The sequence below is a fragment of the Rhododendron vialii genome, chromosome 12a (assembly GCF_030253575.1).
Source record: "Rhododendron vialii isolate Sample 1 chromosome 12a, ASM3025357v1".
Lineage (NCBI taxonomy): Eukaryota > Viridiplantae > Streptophyta > Magnoliopsida > Ericales > Ericaceae > Rhododendron > Rhododendron vialii.
The window spans coordinates 16,648,258-16,667,827 of record NC_080568.1 but is presented as its reverse complement, the minus strand read 5'-3'; the positions used below and the strand labels follow the sequence as shown (position 1 = coordinate 16,667,827).

Genomic DNA, 19,570 nt, shown 5'->3' with positions numbered 1-19,570 from the left:
GACAAGTACTACCCCTATATTGATATATAGTAGTACTAATTAACTTCTTGCTAATGCTACCTGATCTCCCGCCACCTTTCGAGGCATCAGGAGTGCGTGCGTGCGTGCGTGCATAGTTTGAAAATTGAAATAACTAAACAAATGCTTGCTAAAACGTAGAAATTGAAGTCTGAAAGCAAGGTCAGGTCTCCGTATATATATACCCCAGTTTGATTGGTTCTGTTAAGTCATGCACCCCCGGCCCGTGATGAATCCAATTGTCTGTTGATATTACTTTCTGATGAGATGAAAATGAATACTCCATTCGTTATTTTTTCATCTGAAGGCTACTTTCCTTGTACCAACTGATGAAATAACAAAATCCATCAATAAAAGCAAAGATGAATCATTTGTGATTTATCACTTTTTTACTAAAACTGTGATCTTTGTCAAGTTCTTGAGTGTGACCGATATCTATTAGTGTAGTAGTAATGTTACTTGTTAGCATTCCTTTTCACGATTACTTCAAATGACATGATCAAATAGCTCCAAACAGAAGGATATTTTTTATTTTTTTGCTAAACCGATAGGAAATTTTATTGATAACAAAGTACTCAATTAAGAACATTCAAAAAATGATTATCTGACCCTAAGAAGCTCAATAATCAATCAAAAAGTCTAGCTTCTCGTGTTTTCAAACCAGAACCTCGCAAACCACAACTAGCCAGCTTGTCGGCCACCCAAGGCTGGACTAGCCAAGGGCTAGGTTGGGCTGTAGCCCAAGTCCACTCCAAAACACTGAAAATATAAAATTATTTACATGTAACATATCAGTTCAAATAATTTTAGCCCAACTTATTTTGTTTTTAGCCCAACCCATCATCCCATTCATCCCAACCCACCAATTGGCAGTCTAAAACAAGAACGGGTCAGTCCTCTCCCTCTCTCATTCTCACCGTTCTGCAAAAATTTCTATATGTAAAATTTCAGTCCAAATAATTTTAGCCCTACCCATTTTTTCTTCTCATGTCTGATTTTTTTACATCTCTCCTTCTTCTGTTACCACTCAAGTACGACAAATCACAAGGCTTTAAATTCATAAGTATTCTCTTGTTATGCAAAGCACTGGTTGGTGTGCTTAAATTGGTTTAAAATATTAGTTATTACAATCTTACTGTTTTAGGTTAAATTATTACGGAACAACAAAAAAAAACTTGGAGGAAAAAACTCTTTTGTCGTTTTTCAAATCAAGATTGTGAAAACTGATCTTCATAACAAAATGGATGATGATTCTTTTGAGGATTCTATGATTATATGTACAAATTTGTCTCTTTTTGGTTCATATATACAAATTTTGCATTAGTTCAAGGCAGAATCAATTCCTGGTTCCGCTTTTGCCGCCACCGACACAAGGTTAATTAGAACACAAAACAAGAACATACTAAAAGTAGAGCACGTAAGGCTTGAATAACAATTTTCAAACTTCACAAGCCAATTCCTGAATACGATCGAAGATTAAACGGAACTAGTCCTCTTGCAAACGTAATTAGGATAAATCCCATCTGCTGAGATTTTTCTTCGATCTCTGTATAATCACAAGACAAACAAAAGAAAATACTCCTCCAAGTCCAAACACAATTAAGGTTACTGTAGAATTTATATATATGCATGGAATCTAACCGAGATGGGCTGAGAAGCCAATACGAGTCATAGCAAGGCCCAACCCTTGACCAATCTCATTGGAGCCGTCCATTTCCACCAACACCTCGACGAAAAGATCAACGTCGCAGGGGAGTTCTAAAGGCCCTTCATTGTTATACCCGTACTCTGACGCTGCTTCTTCAAGTAGAATCTGGAACAACGGATGGTTTGCATACTCGGTCTTTATCACAAACCTCTGTTTCTGGGGCCCCACGTAAACCGAAAAACATCCCTCCGGCGCCACCCTCTGTTTTCCGCCACGACGTTCCTCTTTTTCTTCTTCTCTGCTTCCAGAGCGTGGCCACGATCTGCATCGCTTCCATGTCCTTGTGATCAGCCCTTTCTCAAACTTATTAACCATTTCTTGATTTTAAAGGGGAAAAGGTGGTTAACTTCCAATTTTTACAGACGTATAGAATTCAAATCGAAAGATATAAGAGTCAAGAGAGGGTTTTCAGCTTATGAACAACCCCGGAACCCTATGAAATGATAAGTAGATCAAAAGCTTGGGGGTTTTTCTTTTTCTCTTTTATGACAACTTAACCTCTGTCATAAACCAAATGAAACGTGACTTTCATGCTTGGCCTCATAGTGTTACTCATAATATTACTCCGTATATGGGGCTAAAAAAGTCGAATTAACAGAGATGAAACCATTCAAAACAAGAAACCCAGAAAGGAAAATTGACAAAAAACTAGCTGAAATCAACTCAAGTCATTTATGTGGAGGAATGTGTGATGGAGATAAACAGGAAACAGGGGAGCTTTATCTTATGGAAGCAAAGATGGAATTGGGTCTCATATATAAAGGCTCATAAGGCTATAAAATATTCATAAATTTAGCCAAATTGTCAACGCTGCTACAATTGCCATTTTCTTGAAATTACTTTAAGGAGAAAATGATTATCCTCATTCCTCACAAATTAAAATGACATTTATAGGCCAGCTTCTGTGAATTTGCCTGAGAAGTGGACAAACATATTTTGGTGGGTAGAGGAAACAACTGCAGGATCCTATAATTTTCCATCATTTCTACGCATCACCTTTATGTTTTTCTTTTCTTTTTTACCCCCATCCCCATATATGTCGTTTTCTACTTCTCCAGCTATGTCAAAAGAGAAAACCCATTAACCCCTCCCCAGTTCAAAAGCACAAAAAACCCTTAACCCCTGTTTGTGGTGATTCTGGTTATTAAGGGGAATTTGCACTTTTACCCCTGTACTTCGACAGATTTGCAGAGATACTAGTCGTACTCCATTTTTAGCCACTTACATCCCCTGCACTTTTGAGTAAAGTGCAACACTGGATATCATTAATGGAATAAATGAAAAGACTTAAAAGCCCATTCGGTATCATAACCCCTTACAATAATCGTGAACACCCCCCCCCCCCCCCCCGGGGTCGGATCAGGACCAGTTTGGTCCATTTGTTTGCATCCGAGCCGTTTAAAAGTGTTTTGGACGGCTTAGATTTGTTCGAATTAAATACCCAAAATACTCCGAACAAATTTGAGCCATCCAAAACAATTTTGGACGGCTCGGATGCAAACAAATGGACCAAACTGGTCCGAACTAACTGGACTATATCATTAATGGAATAAATGAAAAGACTTAAAAGCCCATTCGGTATCATAACCCCTTACAATAATCGTGAACACCCCCCCCCCCAGGGGTCGGATCATGACCAGTTTGGTCCATTTGTTTGCATCCGAGCCGTTTAAAAGTGTTTTGGACGGCTCAGATTTGTTCGAATTAAATACCCAAAATACCCCGAACAAATCTGAGCCATCCAAAACAATTTTGGACCCCTCGGATGCAAACAAATGGACCAAACTGGTCCGAACTAACTGGACTATATCCTCCCCCCCCCCCCCCCCCCACATTAACGCAGACCCTTCTATCTCTCCCAATTTCAATAACAATACATGGGTTTGCTCAATCAATCGATTGAAGTGAAGAAGTTATTCATCTACTAAAGAAGCTAGTGGGTTTGGGGTCGCAAAATCAAAGAGATTTAGTGTATCTACAAGTATTTCGTTGAATCCAATACATGTATCTTGGGATTGTATATTTGTATATGTATAAATTATGGGTTTTGTTTAATGTATATGGCATATATTGCATGTGTATGTGTAATCCTGATTAAAAAACTAAGGTTTTTAATTTTGTGATGTAAGAGATAATGGGTTGAGTGTAGGGGGGCATGCTCTATTTGGCAAAGGGAGGTTCATAAGCATTATAAATGGCTTCTAGGGTTATTTTATGACTATGGAAGTCGTTTAGGAGGGAAAATTCCTGCCTTAATATTGTACTTTACTCGAAAGTACATGGGTGTAAGTGGCCGGTTAAAACTATAGTACATGGTTGTCTATGCAAATCTGTCAAAGTTTAGACAGGTAAAAGTGCAAATTCCCCCTATTTCTAACCATCGATTCACTAGCAACAGTTCAATGAAGAGAAAATCCATTAAGGAAAACTAATTATTATTCAGGAAAAGTATGCTTGTCTCCAATGTTCATTGGGGAAACTTCCTCTCATCCTCTGATAGAAGGCCTAATTTCAAGTCTATCATGGGTGTCTCTCCGGGTGGCTCTCTTTGGCTGGGAGTGGCGTTGTCTTGGTCGTGGTGGCTGGCGGCAAAAGTTGTTGTGAGTAGTTAGGATTTTGGTTTTGAGCTTCAATGGTCTGGGCTTATCCCTTTATTTGAGTTTTTAGGTTATTTAAGTGTTTGGTCTTAATTTCTTTATCTGGGCTTTCAAGCTATTGGCGGGTGTGGATTTTGTCCTAAAGGGCTTCTCGTGTTTGGCTTCTTACCAAACTTGGAGATTGAGTCTCGGATGAACGTATGATTAATCTTAGTATTGTAGATCGTTTGGGTCTCAGGTTAGAATTTTGATGTCATTATTTCTTGCTCCTATTAATCTTTAAAATATTTTCAGAGATTAATAAAATTTTTTTGCCCTTCAAAAAAAAAAGATTCTAGTTTTCTTTGCCTTTTCTTTGGCTATCAATTTACTTGAATTGAAACACATGTTTAATACTCCCAACAATAAGAAGTGTTAAAAGTTAATTACACTCTCCTATTTTGGCGTGCGTGATATGCATCCCTCGAATCGAATTCTGTGTAGAAATTTATGACCTTTGCATATAAAAATAAAATATATGTAGAAAACTTCAAAGCACTTTCATAAACATTCATAACATCAAGACTAAAACTTGCAACAAACAAATGTTCATGTTAGGGAATTTTTTGTTTTCTTCAACTTCCTCTTAGGTGGTTTTGAAACAAAAATATGACTGTTTAATGAGTTGAGTTTTGTTCACCCTCCACTTAAGAGGGTGAACATTATCCTTCTTCCTATTGGTTGAAATGATGTGGGTCCCACCACAAAGTGATGTCATGCTTACCAAAAAGTGTATTGCATGGTAAACATGACATCACTCTGTGGTGGGATCCATATCATTTCAACCAATAAAAGAGAGGATAATGTTCACCCTCTTTTAAGGAGGGTGAACAAAATTGCACTCTTGTTTAATCCTTTGAAAAGGGAGTCCTCTAAATTTACAACCCCCAACCCAAAAAATAAAAATAAAAATGGGAGTCCTCTAATATCTAACAAGAAAAAGATGTCATGAAGTCTCTTGATATTTGGCCTTGCTAGTGTGCAATGGAATTGATCTCTATGGGGCCAGAGACTAGTCGAGCTATGTGTAAGTTAATCCGAATATCTCGAATTATGAAGTAAAAAAAAATCATTGTTGCATTGTTCTGGTTAGTTTTCCATAGGCCCTGTTAGTGTGCGCTCTCTCTCCAGTAATTTTGACCTGTTCAATTTGGCCTTGTTCAATTAGTAATAATAACCGTTCTAAGGACAAGATTTGGTTAGTGCGAGCAAATAATTTTAACATGTCACGAATACTTACAAATAGTACAACTCTAATTATCAAATTTTAGAGACCAAATTTTATAACCTAAATTTGGAGCATCACTAACCCATCTTTAAAACTCTAAAAAATGAAGAATGGGTGTAACATATTAAGAGAAAATTTTGTACTTATCCCTTTCTTTTTTTTTTTTTTTTTTGCAACTTTTTGTACTTAAGGAGAGAATCTTAAAGAAACCATAGTCTTTTTTTTTATTTTTTTATTTTTTATATTTGGTCTCCAAATTTACTTTTGGGTCTCCAAAAATGAAAACTACAACTTTATTTTAGAGACCAAATTTTTTAAACAGAATGATAGATCCCTCCAAAATTCTCCTATAAAGTACAAAAAGTTAAGAAAAAAATAGATAAATTACAAAATCTATCTTCTATATATGTCACATCAATTCTCCATTTTGGAGTTTTAGAAATAGGTTGGAGATGCTATTACAATGCTGCATAACTTAGTTGACGAAACAATAAGGGAAATGATTTTGTCACTCTCTTTTTTGTTACCGTCATTCCCCTGTAAGTGTATTTTTGCACCAAAAATACACTTACAGAAGAGTGACGTTAAGAAAAGAGGGAGTGACAAATCAGCAACCAAAAATAATTGGAATAGAGAAACCAAGTTGTCTGTTTCCACACGTTTATTGATTAGGCTAGCTGTTTCTTCCTTGATTATAAGTTATAATTACACGGACGTGTTTGATTATATATGTGCGTATGTAATCATAGCCTTTAATGCGTATAGAATGATGCGATGTTCATGAAGTTACTGGATAATTACACTATGTACCCCTAACTATTATGCAGTGTTTACTTTGCCCTTTAAACTTCAAAATTTTACACTTTGGTCCTTATTATTGGATTTCTACCAATGTGGTTGTGTTAGTACACTACAAGAAAAAACCGTTTAGCGGCATTTCAAAACGTCATTAAAAACAACAATTACACAACTGTTGTTTATTTATCTAACCAAAGATACCATAAAATACCCTCAATTGAGCATACACTCTGCGAAGGCAATTGAATGGCGAAGCTAGCAAGAAACTAAGCTGGTCTTGCTGGTATCCGTCTTGAAGAATTCAAGCACATGCTTGTACTTGATCTACAGCATTGCGTTCGAGTGGGCCTTAACTTCCTCTTAGTTTTTCTTATGTAACAAAAGAAAAATGTCATGTTGCATGTACTAAACTTAAGTGTCAAAATAAACAAATGGTCGAACTATGGGCAAGGTGGTAACAAGGTCGAATGCCTCCCCTCCCTCCTACCCTTTAGGTGTTTTCCCCTTTTTCCCCTTTCCCTACTCAGATTCACTTCTTGCTCCCTTTTTGGTCGTTTTCTCCCTGTCGTTTCTCCTCCGGGGCCGTCGTTCCACCTGAAGGCAACTACATCTGAGGGTAGCCAGTTGTCCTAACGGCTAAGTGTTGGTGGCGACGTTGGGCGGAGTTATGGCAGCATGGTTTCCAACCGAATCTGCTCTTGAGCAATCTTGGTCTTTGGCCTAACGGCTTCCTGTGATTGTGCAACTGGTTTTGGGGTTGTGGCTGTGGAGATCCGGTGGTTTGGCAGCGGGTTGTGGTGGTTTTGGGGTGGCGTATTGGAAGTGCTTAGGTAGTTGGTGCTCCTGGTCGTTTATAAGATCCGAAGTGGCGGCGTCTTGGCAGCCATTTATGGAGTCCAACATCTCACAGAGGTCACTTCATTTCAAACCGCTTTTCTCGTCATCGACTATTAGTGTTTGTCTTGTGATGTGGTAGGTGTTTGCAGTATCAATAAAGTGGTTGAGGTGGGGTTTTTGGCAAGTCAGATGGTGGCGGTGGGCTTTTGGTGGTGGTTGTAGAGCTATTCTTGTTTGTTGCGGCGGCAGTTGTGTTGTCTGAGTTAGGGTTAGACTGTGGCAGGCTCAGCTCAAGTTTTGGGCTGGGTCTTTTTCAGTCATGTGTTTAATATTTTATTCTTTAGGGCTTGGCCTGTTTGAGAGTGTTTGGCTTGGTCTAAACAGTATTTTTCTTTTCATCCAACCCTTGGTTGGATTCCCCTTCTCCTAGTCACATCTTGATGTACCCTTTGACAAGATTTTTTAATGAACTTTTTGCCTATCAAAAAAAAAAAAAAAAAACAAGTAGCAATACTTATGGCCTAAAAGGGAAAAAGTGATACTCGAGGAACCCAACTAGGGAAAGTCTAAATACCATGCCTTCAGTTACAAATTGGAAAAATTTGACAAAAACCCAATAACTAAAGGACCTAATACAAAAAAGTCAAACTTGAGCACCAAAGCGAAGAGAGGTAATACTTTAAGGTTGCAAAATGTACGTAGTTTACTATGGAATTAGCCCAGTCAATTGTGTTACCCACTTCCGCAACATGGAGAACATCAGAATTGACTACATGAATGCAATTATTGTACTGTGGGCTTCTTTCGATGAAACAAAACATGAATTATTTATGATGTCCCACTATCACGTTGGACACATTAATTTCTTCCTCTCCCTCCACCAAGGCAGTGGAAAATTTCCTCTTCCCCACATTGTTCTACTATATATTACTCTTTTTTGAAAACATATGTAAATTATCCAGAAAACAAAATGACAAACTGAACTACAAACTTAACATCTTTAAATAAATAAAAACAAACCTTGCATTAGAAAACAATATAGTTAACAATGTTTCTTATATATATATATATATATATATATACACATACATATAGAAGAATTTTCAAGTGAGAGATCCCTTATTTTGTTAAAATGAGGGACTTTCATTTTCCGATCAAATTTTGAAAATCCGAACTGTTCAATATGTGTAGAACGTAATTTTAAGGGTCCTCGCGAGAAATCAACAAAAAAAATGACCGGGAAGGGCGTCATCCGAGCAGTTTTTTTTGAACCGTTCAATGAAAACTGCTCGGATGAAGCCCTTCCCGGTCATTTTTTGCTAATTTCTCACAAGGACCCTTACAATCACGTTCTGATCATTTTGAGCGGCTCGGATCGTCGAAATTCAATCGGGAAGGAGAGTCCCGCATTTTAATAAAATGAGGGATCCCTCACCGGAACCTCTCTCTCTCTCTCTCTCTCTCTCTCTCTCTCTCTCTCTCTCTCTCTCTATATATATATATATATATATATATATATATATATATATATGAGTTCTTTTCAGGTCCGGACGCCTTACGGTCCGGACCGTCCGGACCTCGCATTTCCCGATTGAATTTCGATGATCCAAGCCGCTCAAAGTGATCAGAACGTGATTTTAAGGGTACCCGCGAGAAATCAGCAAAAAAAATGATCGGGAAGGGCTTGATCCGAATAGTTTTTTATTGAACGGTTCAATAAAAAACTGCTCGAATCAAGCCCTTCCGGATCATTTTTTTTGCTAATTTCTCGCGGGTACCCTTAAAATCACGTTCTGAACACATTGAGCGGCTCGGATCATCGCAAATCGATTGGGAAAGGGAAAATCCGGACCATAAGAAAATCCGGGCGAGTGGACCTGAAAATTACTGATATATATATATATATATATAGACACACACACACTATATTATATTAGAATATATTAGAATAATATAAGCTAATTGATGTGCTAACTTAGCTTAATGGTAAATGTTTAAATTAATGTTAGACCTTGTACACTTTAATTTAGACATCACAAAGCTTAGTGTGGCGGACTTGACCCAAACCATTAGCCATAGCCCTAAATATGATCATTTATTTTAGTCATGAGCCATAGCCCTTAACCTAGCCAAATTGGCTAACCAAATGACTGCACTCATGTCTACACGCATATATACAAACCATACTATCATACACCATTTCCTCCTAACCTACACCATCTAGATCTCCACTCAGAATGACTAGCGGAGTATTATAGAGTGCCAATATGGAAGATTTCCATCCTATTGCGAACAATAGGAAGTAAGTGCTTGAATCTTGCCATACACAAAATCTCTTTGTTACCAATTATTTTTCACATCTTTTAATAAATAATTGTGGTATGATGGCTAAAGAAAAATCAAACAAAATTCCAAATATCATAATATTCAACAGCAAATAAAATTCCAAATTATACCTAGAAAGTCACCTTTTTGAGGCTAGCTAGTGACTTATTTTACATTCAATGAATCAGCATCTCTTTAATAACTTCATCTCAGCAAAATATTAATTAAATCTTCACTTCCGCACAAGTTATAACTGCCCAAAAGATGGGATGACACTTTTGTAGAGCAACATCGAAAAATATAACAAAGGAATAAGTTGCGAATAGTTCCTCTTTATGTTTAAAAGAGAAACAGTAGCATTTGTAAAAGTTATGAGCGGAAGCTAGGCTAATGCAGAGCATCAGGCTAGAATATTGCTCTTCATTTTTTCTTACAAGCTGGTATACAGAGGCTCAGGTCCGACCTTGAGATTTCTGAGGCCTTAGGCTCGTTTTAAAAATGAGGCCTCTCATTTTTTAATATATTTATTAGTTGTTCAATATAGAAAACAAGCTAGCCTTGTTGTTCAGTGGCAAAGTGGTTGAACTGCCTTTAAGTTCCGAAGGGTGTGGGTTCAAGGCTCCAAGGTGGTTTAAGCAAAAATTTTATGTTGTACAGATTCCCAAACTTTGGGGTAAAAAATGAGGCAGCCAAGAATCGAACTCAAGTTCCCATGTCCCCCCATACACGCATGCCTTACCACCAAGCTACAATAACCTTCTTCTAAAATTTTCAAACATATAATATTTATTATATTTTTTCATTTTGGGGCTCTTTTATTTGGCCCAAAACGAGAGGTCATAGGCGGTCGCCTGGCCCTGCAGAGGATGGTGGAGACCTGAAATTTACTCCTGCATTAAAGCTTCGAAAATGTCTTAGCTAGTGCTAAAACCTCAAATTTAACACCCATTATGACGATGCATTCGATTAAAACTAAGTCTTGTTTGAAAACGAGGTCGTGTCGCTTTACGAACAATACTTTGTTTGGTGCATCTTTGGAAAAATTACTTGGTGGTTTAGGGACACCTTCATGTGGTGCTCGATCCAACACCTTTAATTTATCTATTATATTCGTGGGTATATATCGTACTAAATGTATGGACTCTAGCAAAATATGTAAAAAAATTATTATTATTATTTTTTCACAGAATCACAAAAGCTTATACAAACGTACGTTAACTACTTGTAGAAGCTAGAAATTAAGAAGAAATCCGCAACAACATTTAACACTTTTTTTTTCTTTCTTGGTTGAACAATATTATATTATCTCTATATACATAATAAGCATGGACCAGTTACATAACAAATTAATAACTAATCCCTCCACTTAAGTGCATAAAATCAACTCTCGATCGATCAGCACAGAGAATGAGCTTAACATTACTGAAAAAAACTTTCATTCCTGAAACACAAATAACTAGCTAGTCCCCCAATTCATGCACCCATCCATTTTCTTTCTCCCATGTAATTAAAATAAATTAAGTTAGTCCCTCCTCGACCGAATTAACCTAGCTGGCTAGGCTATATGTAAATTTTTTGAATCTCAAACTCAAAGCCAGAGAGCACCAGCTTCCTTGAGAAGTGGGACCAGGGTCCCATTAATATGGGAAGCCATGACCCTATCCATGGCCCCCACTAGCTTCCCGCCGATAAACACGACGGGAACGGTGGGGGCGTTTCCGAGCAGCCTGACAAGTACCCTCTCTATCTCTTTCCCCATCGGGTGTTGATCCAGTTCGTACACGGCAGGGCTAACGCCCATGCTGCAAAAGAGCCTCTTCACGGCGTGGCACATGCAGCACGTGCTCACGCTGAATATCACCACCGCGCTCTCCGACGCCAGCCTCGCCACTCGCTCCACCGGGTCCACCATCATGCTGTGCCTCACTGCGGATGCCGGCACGTGATGATAGTATCCCCATGTCTCGGCCTGATATTGCATTGTTGTTTTGGGGAGTGGCTTTTAAAGAACAAATTAAGGAAATTAACGTGAAACAGGGAGGGAGGGAGGGAGGGATAGAGACTATATAGATATAGTGAGTGAGTAGGTAGAGAGAGATCAAGTTAGGAGTCTTAGGACTGTGGAGTGATGAGAGAGGGTGGGGGAGGTTTATATAGGGAATATATGGAGTGGATGAGTTGGGATCATCTGAAGTTGATTCATGCATGTGCAGTTAATAGTAGAGGCATTGTTAAAGTAAACATTTCATTGGGCGACGTGTGCGTTCATGTAGGTTTTGTAAAGGAATCTTGGTTGGTTTTCTGTTAACCTCCTGTAGCATTATTTCGATGGGACATTATCAGCCACATGATCAAGTTTGTTTATCTTTTACAATAAATGATTTATCATAAAAAAAAATATATAGTTTTTTTATCCAGTTTAATGAGAAAAAGCTAATCTATCATATTCATATTTTAGTCAAACCAATTTTTCAAACGAAATAACCTCTTTAGCAAAATATACACAATAAGTTTTCAAAACTTTTGAGGTGGTCTTGACTTTGACTCTCGAGGTGAGCTAATTTCAATGGCCAAACAGTTCGGTTCAACTATATATTGAGGTGGTGTTGTAGTGCATATATTACGTACTTCAGTACTGCAGCTTTGTAGGGCTATAAAACCATGCCGTTTTGGCATCATCACGTAGCAAAACCGCCACACAATTTAGGAAAATTGTTACTAAGCTGTAGAAAAACATACACCCGTGCATCAAAACTTATGAATTCCTCTGTGATGAGTAGAAGAAAAGGATAAAATTGACCAAAAGTTTCTATGAAATCCCAATTTTTTCCTATTCATAACTGTTCATGTTGTACTATTACTTTTAGACCATAACATAAGTAAAAAATAGAATAATCGGAGAGTGATAACTTCGCGATAGAACAATTTTTCTATAGACCTAACCTATGTACAAAAAATAGGTTCATTGGAGTTTGATAACTACATGATCAGGCATACTTATTTACCAACTGTAGTATACAAAAAAAAAAAATGAAATCGAAGATTAATAACCACATGATTATACATACATAATTACTAATTCAGATTTGAATTATATAAACAAATGTTATCCTGTCACGTAAATTTTAATGTTCGATCAATTCTATTTCTTGTCTTGAATATAAAAATGTATACCATCATGTTATCCAATAGTCCCAAGTGGCGTTATATATGCTAAATTAAGTTTGATAAAAATATTCTTGTCACCCCATTTCCTCTTCTTATAGTGAGATAGCTACTCGATCCAGTTTTTTCTTTAAGGAATTCAAATAAGTACTCTACTTTGATCGAGAAAATAGCTTGCTATTGTGTCTCTGCATGTTTGTAGATATACTAGTATTCCAGTAGTAGTGGACTTATTTATGATCAGGTCAGGTCAGATCAGGCAGGACCTGAAACTGTCGTGAGGGTGTTTGTGTAAATACCAATGGAGTAAATATTTGTCTGTAGCTGTCGCGAGGCGTGCGTTGAGGAGCCTACGTACGTACGCACGCATGCATTAGAATCTGGCAATAATTACAGTAGTAAAATTTGCTTTGAAAGGATCCGGCGGATTAAAAACAAAACAATAGCTGGCTAGGCACTTGCAGTAGTTGTAGATAGATAGACAAGAAAGTAAATTTTCACTTCCCTTTGTTACAACTTGGGGTTTTGATATGGGAGGCAAAAGTGTCAGCTAGCTCAGCGCTCTGTGCGTAGAATTAAGGCGGCTGTGGTAGGAGGGGATTTTGTTTTGTTTTGTTTGTCAAAAATTTTAGGAAAATTCTAAAATTAGTCTAATGGGCTGACAATAGTGAGTGTGTGAATACGTATTAAAGGGTATCAAAAGTACACAAAAATACATATTTTTTTTATCTTTTAATATATTTATCGTTAGACCAGTAATCTGACAATAACAAGACCGAAAATTTAAAACCACCAGAATTAAAGGTAAAGAAGGTTATTGAGATCTGTGAAAGTACTGGAAGCTGTTGGATTGTTGTTGTTTTTATTACTCCATAATATAATAAAGGAAAGGATCGATCCTTGGGAACAGGCTTTATTTAAAAAAAGAAGAAAAAGAAATAAAGTACTGCAAAGGGAGCAGAGTTATATACGTATTCCATACATGTAGACGGCTGTGTCCGTCCTTTTTGTCGGTTGCATTACATCTTCTACTCGCACCTAAAAGTATACTGTAATACTCAGCTTTTGTTTTCCATGGCGTGACCCCTATGTGTGAAAACTTTATGTCCATCTTACTGTCAATGAAATGAATTTCATATTGTTTTGAAGTAGAATGGGTGATCACTTAATAACATTTAAGACATCTTCACTCATTGTCAATTGGTTTTGAGAAGACGCGAGTCCTTCAATCCTGAGGCGTCTTCTTCCGCTCTAGTTCTTTTGCAACGTAGTTCTTCTTTGTTACTGTTTTGAAACCCTAACTTTGTTCGTTCTGTGTTTACATCAAATGGTGACAGTTACTGTTCAATTACCTACTTCTCTCGCATTTCTCATTTCTAATTTTCATTCTTTAGTAAACATTAAACTTGATGGAGCCAATTATTTGTTGTGGAGAATTCAAGTTGAAAATGTCATGATGGCCAATGGTAATCTCGAATATCTTGAAAGAACAGTTAAATGTCCCTCTCCTACAGTTCAAACTGCTGAAGGTGTTGAATCTGTGAATCCAGCGTTCAGTTTGTGGAAATTAATTGATACGCAACTCCTTTCATGTTTGACTGCATTTATTTCTCAGGCTACCTTACCTTATGTGTTAGGATTAAGGCATGTTCATGAAGTTTGGGAGTCCTTGTCCAATCGCTACAACTCCTTGTCTCACAGTCATGTAAAAGAACTTAGGACTCGATTGTATAGTGTCACCAAGACATCTACTATGGATAAGTATATCGACACTGTCAAGGATTATGCTCAGAAGTTAAGTGCAGCAGGAAGTCCAGTTACTGAGGATGACTTGATCTTTCACACACTTAGAGGCTTACCAAAACCTTTCAATGGCTTTAAGACTACTGTGAGAACATGTAGGGGAACCATCACTTTTGCAGAATTGATTAATATGCTTAATGGTGAGGATCTTCAGTTGTAACAAGAATCTGACACTGAGATATCTTCTGTTTTAGTGGCAACTCAGGGTAACAAATCTGTTCAAGACTCATCTACAGGAAACACTATGTCTTCTTCTTCTTTTTCTATGTCACAAATGCAAATTCAGATGCCTGTTATACCATCACAGTTTGGTGTACCAATGCAGTCTCCGTAGACATCTCAGTTTATGCCTGTTATACCATCTCAGTTTGGTGTTTCAATGCAGTTTCCACAAGGTGTTTCGTTTCCTACTAGTTCATCTGTTTTACATACTGCTAATCCTTTTCATTTTGTCTCTTCCTCATATTATCCAACACAGAGTTTTAAACCATTTTCTAGAGGTAGAGGCAGAGGTCCAAGAATGCCATGTGACATTTGTGGAAGATTGAATCATTCAACACCTTATTGCCATTACAAAGGACAGTCTTTGTCACCCTTTGATCAATGGAGAGGATCAGCTCTTTCTTCATGGATGCCTCCTGGTTATTCTCCAGGAATGTCAATGTTTCGACCTGAAGTATCAATGTCTATGTCTTATATGCATTCTACTCATTTCACTGGATCAAGGACACCCATGCATAACTCTTCAATGTTACCTACACTTGCACCTCAGTCCTCTTTTGCTAGATTTACTGAGGTTTACACTCTACCCTACATGACTTCAACACCATCTGCTGGTTATACTAGAATGTTTGGTTTCACTGAAGCACATAGTCTTCCTTGTATGATTCCAAGATCCTTAGGATCTTCATATGGTACTCATGGTCCTTCTACACAGTTTGTGTCCTTCGGATAGGGTAACACTGAAGACTACACTTTTTCTCTAAATATTGGTTCTTCTCACACTTTACATGCCACTCAACCCTGGTATTTGATAGTGGGGCCACCAACCATATTACCAATAACATGCAGTATCTGAATCAACCACAGCCAGCACAGGCTAGGAATGGTATTTTGGTGGGCAATGGTTCAACATTACTTGTGACACACATTGGCAAAGGTTTACTCCCAACTCCTTCTACTAATTTTCAATTGTCTCATGTGCTTCATTCTCCTCACATTACACACAATTTACTGTCTGTATATCATTTTGCAAGGGATAATGTAACAACTCCGATTTTTCGTTCAATAAAAATCTCGTTGTTATTTGAAATTTCTTAATTCCTCTTAATTGCTCGTTGATTTTCTTACTTGATTCCTTGTGGTTTGTATTTAAACAATCGATCGCCTTATCATCGTATTTCTCGACTAGAAACCCTAATTGCACTTTAGCCCTCAAAGATCGTTTCTTGACTTATATGCCCTACCTAGCAAGCCTAGTTAGCTTCTAACCGGCTCGATGGAGTAACCAAACTAGGAAGTCACCTAGTTACTTACCCCTAACCGTAGATGGACCGTTTTGCCCATCTTGAACCTTTTGAACCTTTTTGAACCCTAGACTAGAAATGGTTTAATTGTTTTCTTTTATTATTTTGGTTTTATTCTTTATCCATTGGACGATAAATGTTAGGGGAATTATTATCCATTGGATAAAAGAAACCCATTTCTTTATATTAAAAGGATTTTGAAAGATTTAAGTAAAGTACTATGATTGACATTTATAATTATTTTGAAAAGTACTTTTCAATTACTTTACTAATAAAAGTACCCAAGTAACCATGGACCATTGGACAATAACCATTAGGGTAATCTTTACCCATTGGACAAAAGCCTTTTCCTTATTTTAATTGGTAAGTACATATATATATATATATCACATGTGTATTTCCAAAAAAGGACATGTAGTCTTTTCCAAAAACTTAATTTAGTATTTAAAGTACCCGTACCTTATTATCCCTTGAATAATAACCATTATGGATTCTATTAACCATTGGGTAATAGGCTCATCTTTCAAACAAAGTACTTAACCCATTAAACTAATATTTTGTTAAGATTCCCGGGAGTACAAAAGTACATTATTATATTAATTAAAGTACTCGTACTTTATAATTGTTTATTGGGGAAATCTTGATCCTTTAAGACTAAATTGCCCTTAGTACCAAAAGTACCTATTGTTTATTTATATTCTTACATGTTTGTACATGCTTATATATATATAGTTAGTACATGAGAGAGAGAGAGGGAGAGAGAGGCCGAGAGAGAGGAGAGGAGAGAGAGGCCGAAAGAGAGAGAGAGAGAGAGAGGGAGAGAGAGAGGAGGAAAGAGGAAGGAAGAAGAAGATGGATTTGATGTGTGACATTAGTCTTTCAAAGTACTTCAAATCTCTGGTGATTCCTTTCCTAGCCAAATCTTAACCCCATTAACCTCCATTGTACAAACTTTCAATTGTTTAATCCATGAATCTTGTACCAATGTCTCCTCCATTGCAACATATCTTCCAAGAATCCCATCCAAGGACTAACATAGCCATGCAAGCCTACCAATTTAGCTTCCAACCTTTCAATCAAACCTTGACATGTGAAATAAAGTGTGACATAGAGAGAGAGAGAGAGGGGCCGGCCAAGAGGGAGAGAGGGAGAGCCTTTGCCTATAAATAAGAGCTCATTCCAAGCTTAAACTCACACCTCAACCCATTGCTCCAACTTCTCTCCAGAAATTCCAAAAGTTCTTGCTTTCAAAGTTCTTCTTTTCTTGTGTTCTTGAGTGTTCTTGAGAGAAACCACCAAACCACCTCCCAAAACCACCGTTAGATCTTTAAAAGTAGATTAGTTAGTTAGAAAGTTGTTTCTAGGAAGAGAAAGTACAACTCTCTTCCTTTCGAAGCAAACCGACGCCGTTACGCCGCCGAAATCCAAAACCGACGACCGAATCTTCTTAGCCGACTACTACCGCCAAGAAGCAAGGTAGAATATTCTTATCGTCCACCCCAAATATAGTGTAGGAATTCCTTATCCCTATTCCTAAGTATAATGTAGTTTTGTATCATAACTCTAAAATAAGTTCATTTGAAAGTAACTTTGATCATTAAGTTTAAAGTAGATAAGGTTATCTTTGTTTAAGAATGTATGAGATGCATGATGTTGTTATTATGATTCAAGCATGTTATGTGGTCGAGAGTTGGATAAGATTGTTGTATTCATTTTGGGAAATTATAATGCTTGTTTATGTGGAAAGTCTTACACCACGGAGTCTATGCATGTAACGTGACACGAAAACCAAGAAAATAGAGACATGGCACCTAGGGTGTGTTAACGAAGATAAAAATGCGTATCCGAGGGAGGAAATATTTTGAAACTACATAATGACCGGTTTTGGGTGCATTATGTGAGTTGTGTGTGTGTGTGCCAATGGGAACCCGGCGCAGCGGAACCATTGTGAGGATACTTGGAAACCCGGCGCGGCGGAACCAAGGTTGGGTGTGTGCTTGGTTATCCGCGGTACGGAGCCAATGCGGTTGTGTGCCAATGGGAACCCGGCGCGGCGGAACCATTGTGAGGATACTCGGGAAACCGGCGCGGCGGAACCGAGGTTGGGTGAGTTAAAAAGGAGTTTTTGGGTAAAAAGGAAAGTGAAGTAATAACATGGTCTACGATGAGTCTAAGTAATGAACACAACGTTAGACAAGTAAGGATTGTGGATCTGAATACTTGTTTGGGCTATATGCATGATCTAAGTGGAATTGTTGTTATTATGTTCTTCGTTCATAAGTTAAGGGTTAGAGGGTTTGGATAGTTCTATTGAGCTTGTTGGCTCACGGTGTTGCCTTTTTGGTGACCCTGGCATATTATACCGGTGGCGACGCGGGTATAATATGTCAGATCTCATAGATGAGCAGGGCGAGCTCTACACCTTGGAAGCCGAGGAGCCGAGGAGCTAGCTGTGATGGAAGAACAAGCGGAGCTGTAGTTAGGAACCTTAGTTTTCCTCCCGTTTGTAATAACAGTACTCCTTTTATGTTTTTGTTGTAATAAAAGAGCCGGACTCAGCTTTTATTTCAATAAAATGTTTTATTTAACGTACCCAAAATTCGGGGCGTTACAGATAATCATTGTTTGCTCACATTTGATTCATTTGGTATTGTTATTCAGGATAAGAATACTCTCAAATTCTGTACAAGGGCCCCTGTCACAAGGGCCTATATCCACTTCTGACCTCCTTTTAAGCATTCACTGTTGTGTCTTCTCCCGGTGTGTCTTCTCCCACTGCTCTTGTAAACACTTCTGTATCAGCTTTGCCGTGGCATTAAAAGCTTGGTCATCCAAGTTTCCATTTATTTTCTACATTAATAAAACAACATGGCTTGCCTGTTTCTAAGCCACAATTTATGAATTATAGCTCTTGCATGATGGCTAAGAGCCATAAGCTTGTTTTTCCTTTGTCTGATACAGCTCCTTTTGAACTTGTGCATATGGATGTATGGGGACCTTCTCCTGTTCCTTCTCATAAAGGTTTCAGATTTTATCTTTTTATTGTTGATGACTACACTAGATATTGTTGGTAGTTTTCTCTTCACTATAAATCAGAAGTTAAGTTTGTAATAGCTAACTTTAAAGCTTATGTTCAACTTCATTTTCACACTTCAATACAAACTGTTAGGAGTGATAATGGAGGAGAGTTTATCAATTATTTTCTTCTTCATTTGTTTCTATCTAGTGGAGTGTTGCATCAAACTTCTTGTCCTCATACCCTGGAACAGAATGGCACAGTTGAAAGAAAACATAGGCATCTTATAGAAACTTGTATTACTCTTCTTCTTCAAGCTGGTTTACCAATTCTGTTTTGGCTTGAAGCCTTAACTACTGTAGTTTATTTGGCTAATAGGCTCACACTTCTCTTAAGTTTCAAATTCCTTAATCTTTGTTGTACAAAACTTCCCCTAACTATCATTCTCTCAAACCTTTTGGATGTTGTTGTTTTCTTTAGCTTAAACCATATATTGATCACAAACTGTGT

General features: G+C 37.6%; 2 protein-coding genes across 2 annotated transcripts; both read right to left on the bottom strand.

Annotated features, from left to right (window-relative positions):
* Positions 1–1,423: 1,423 nt before the first annotated feature.
* LOC131311044 (auxin-induced protein 15A-like) lies at positions 1,424–2,541 on the bottom strand. The gene has a single exon (XM_058338360.1). It carries the CDS (start codon positions 2,039–2,041, stop codon positions 1,655–1,657), a length of 387 nt encoding a protein of 128 aa, XP_058194343.1. The 5' UTR covers positions 2,042–2,541; the 3' UTR covers positions 1,424–1,654.
* An 8,355-nt stretch (positions 2,542–10,896) lies between these two features.
* Positions 10,897–11,664, bottom strand: LOC131311155 (glutaredoxin-C1-like). The gene has a single exon (XM_058338486.1). The coding sequence runs from the start codon at positions 11,529–11,531 to the stop codon at positions 11,139–11,141; it is 393 nt and encodes a 130-aa protein (XP_058194469.1). The 5' UTR covers positions 11,532–11,664; the 3' UTR covers positions 10,897–11,138.
* Between the last annotated feature and the right edge of the window lie 7,906 nt (positions 11,665–19,570).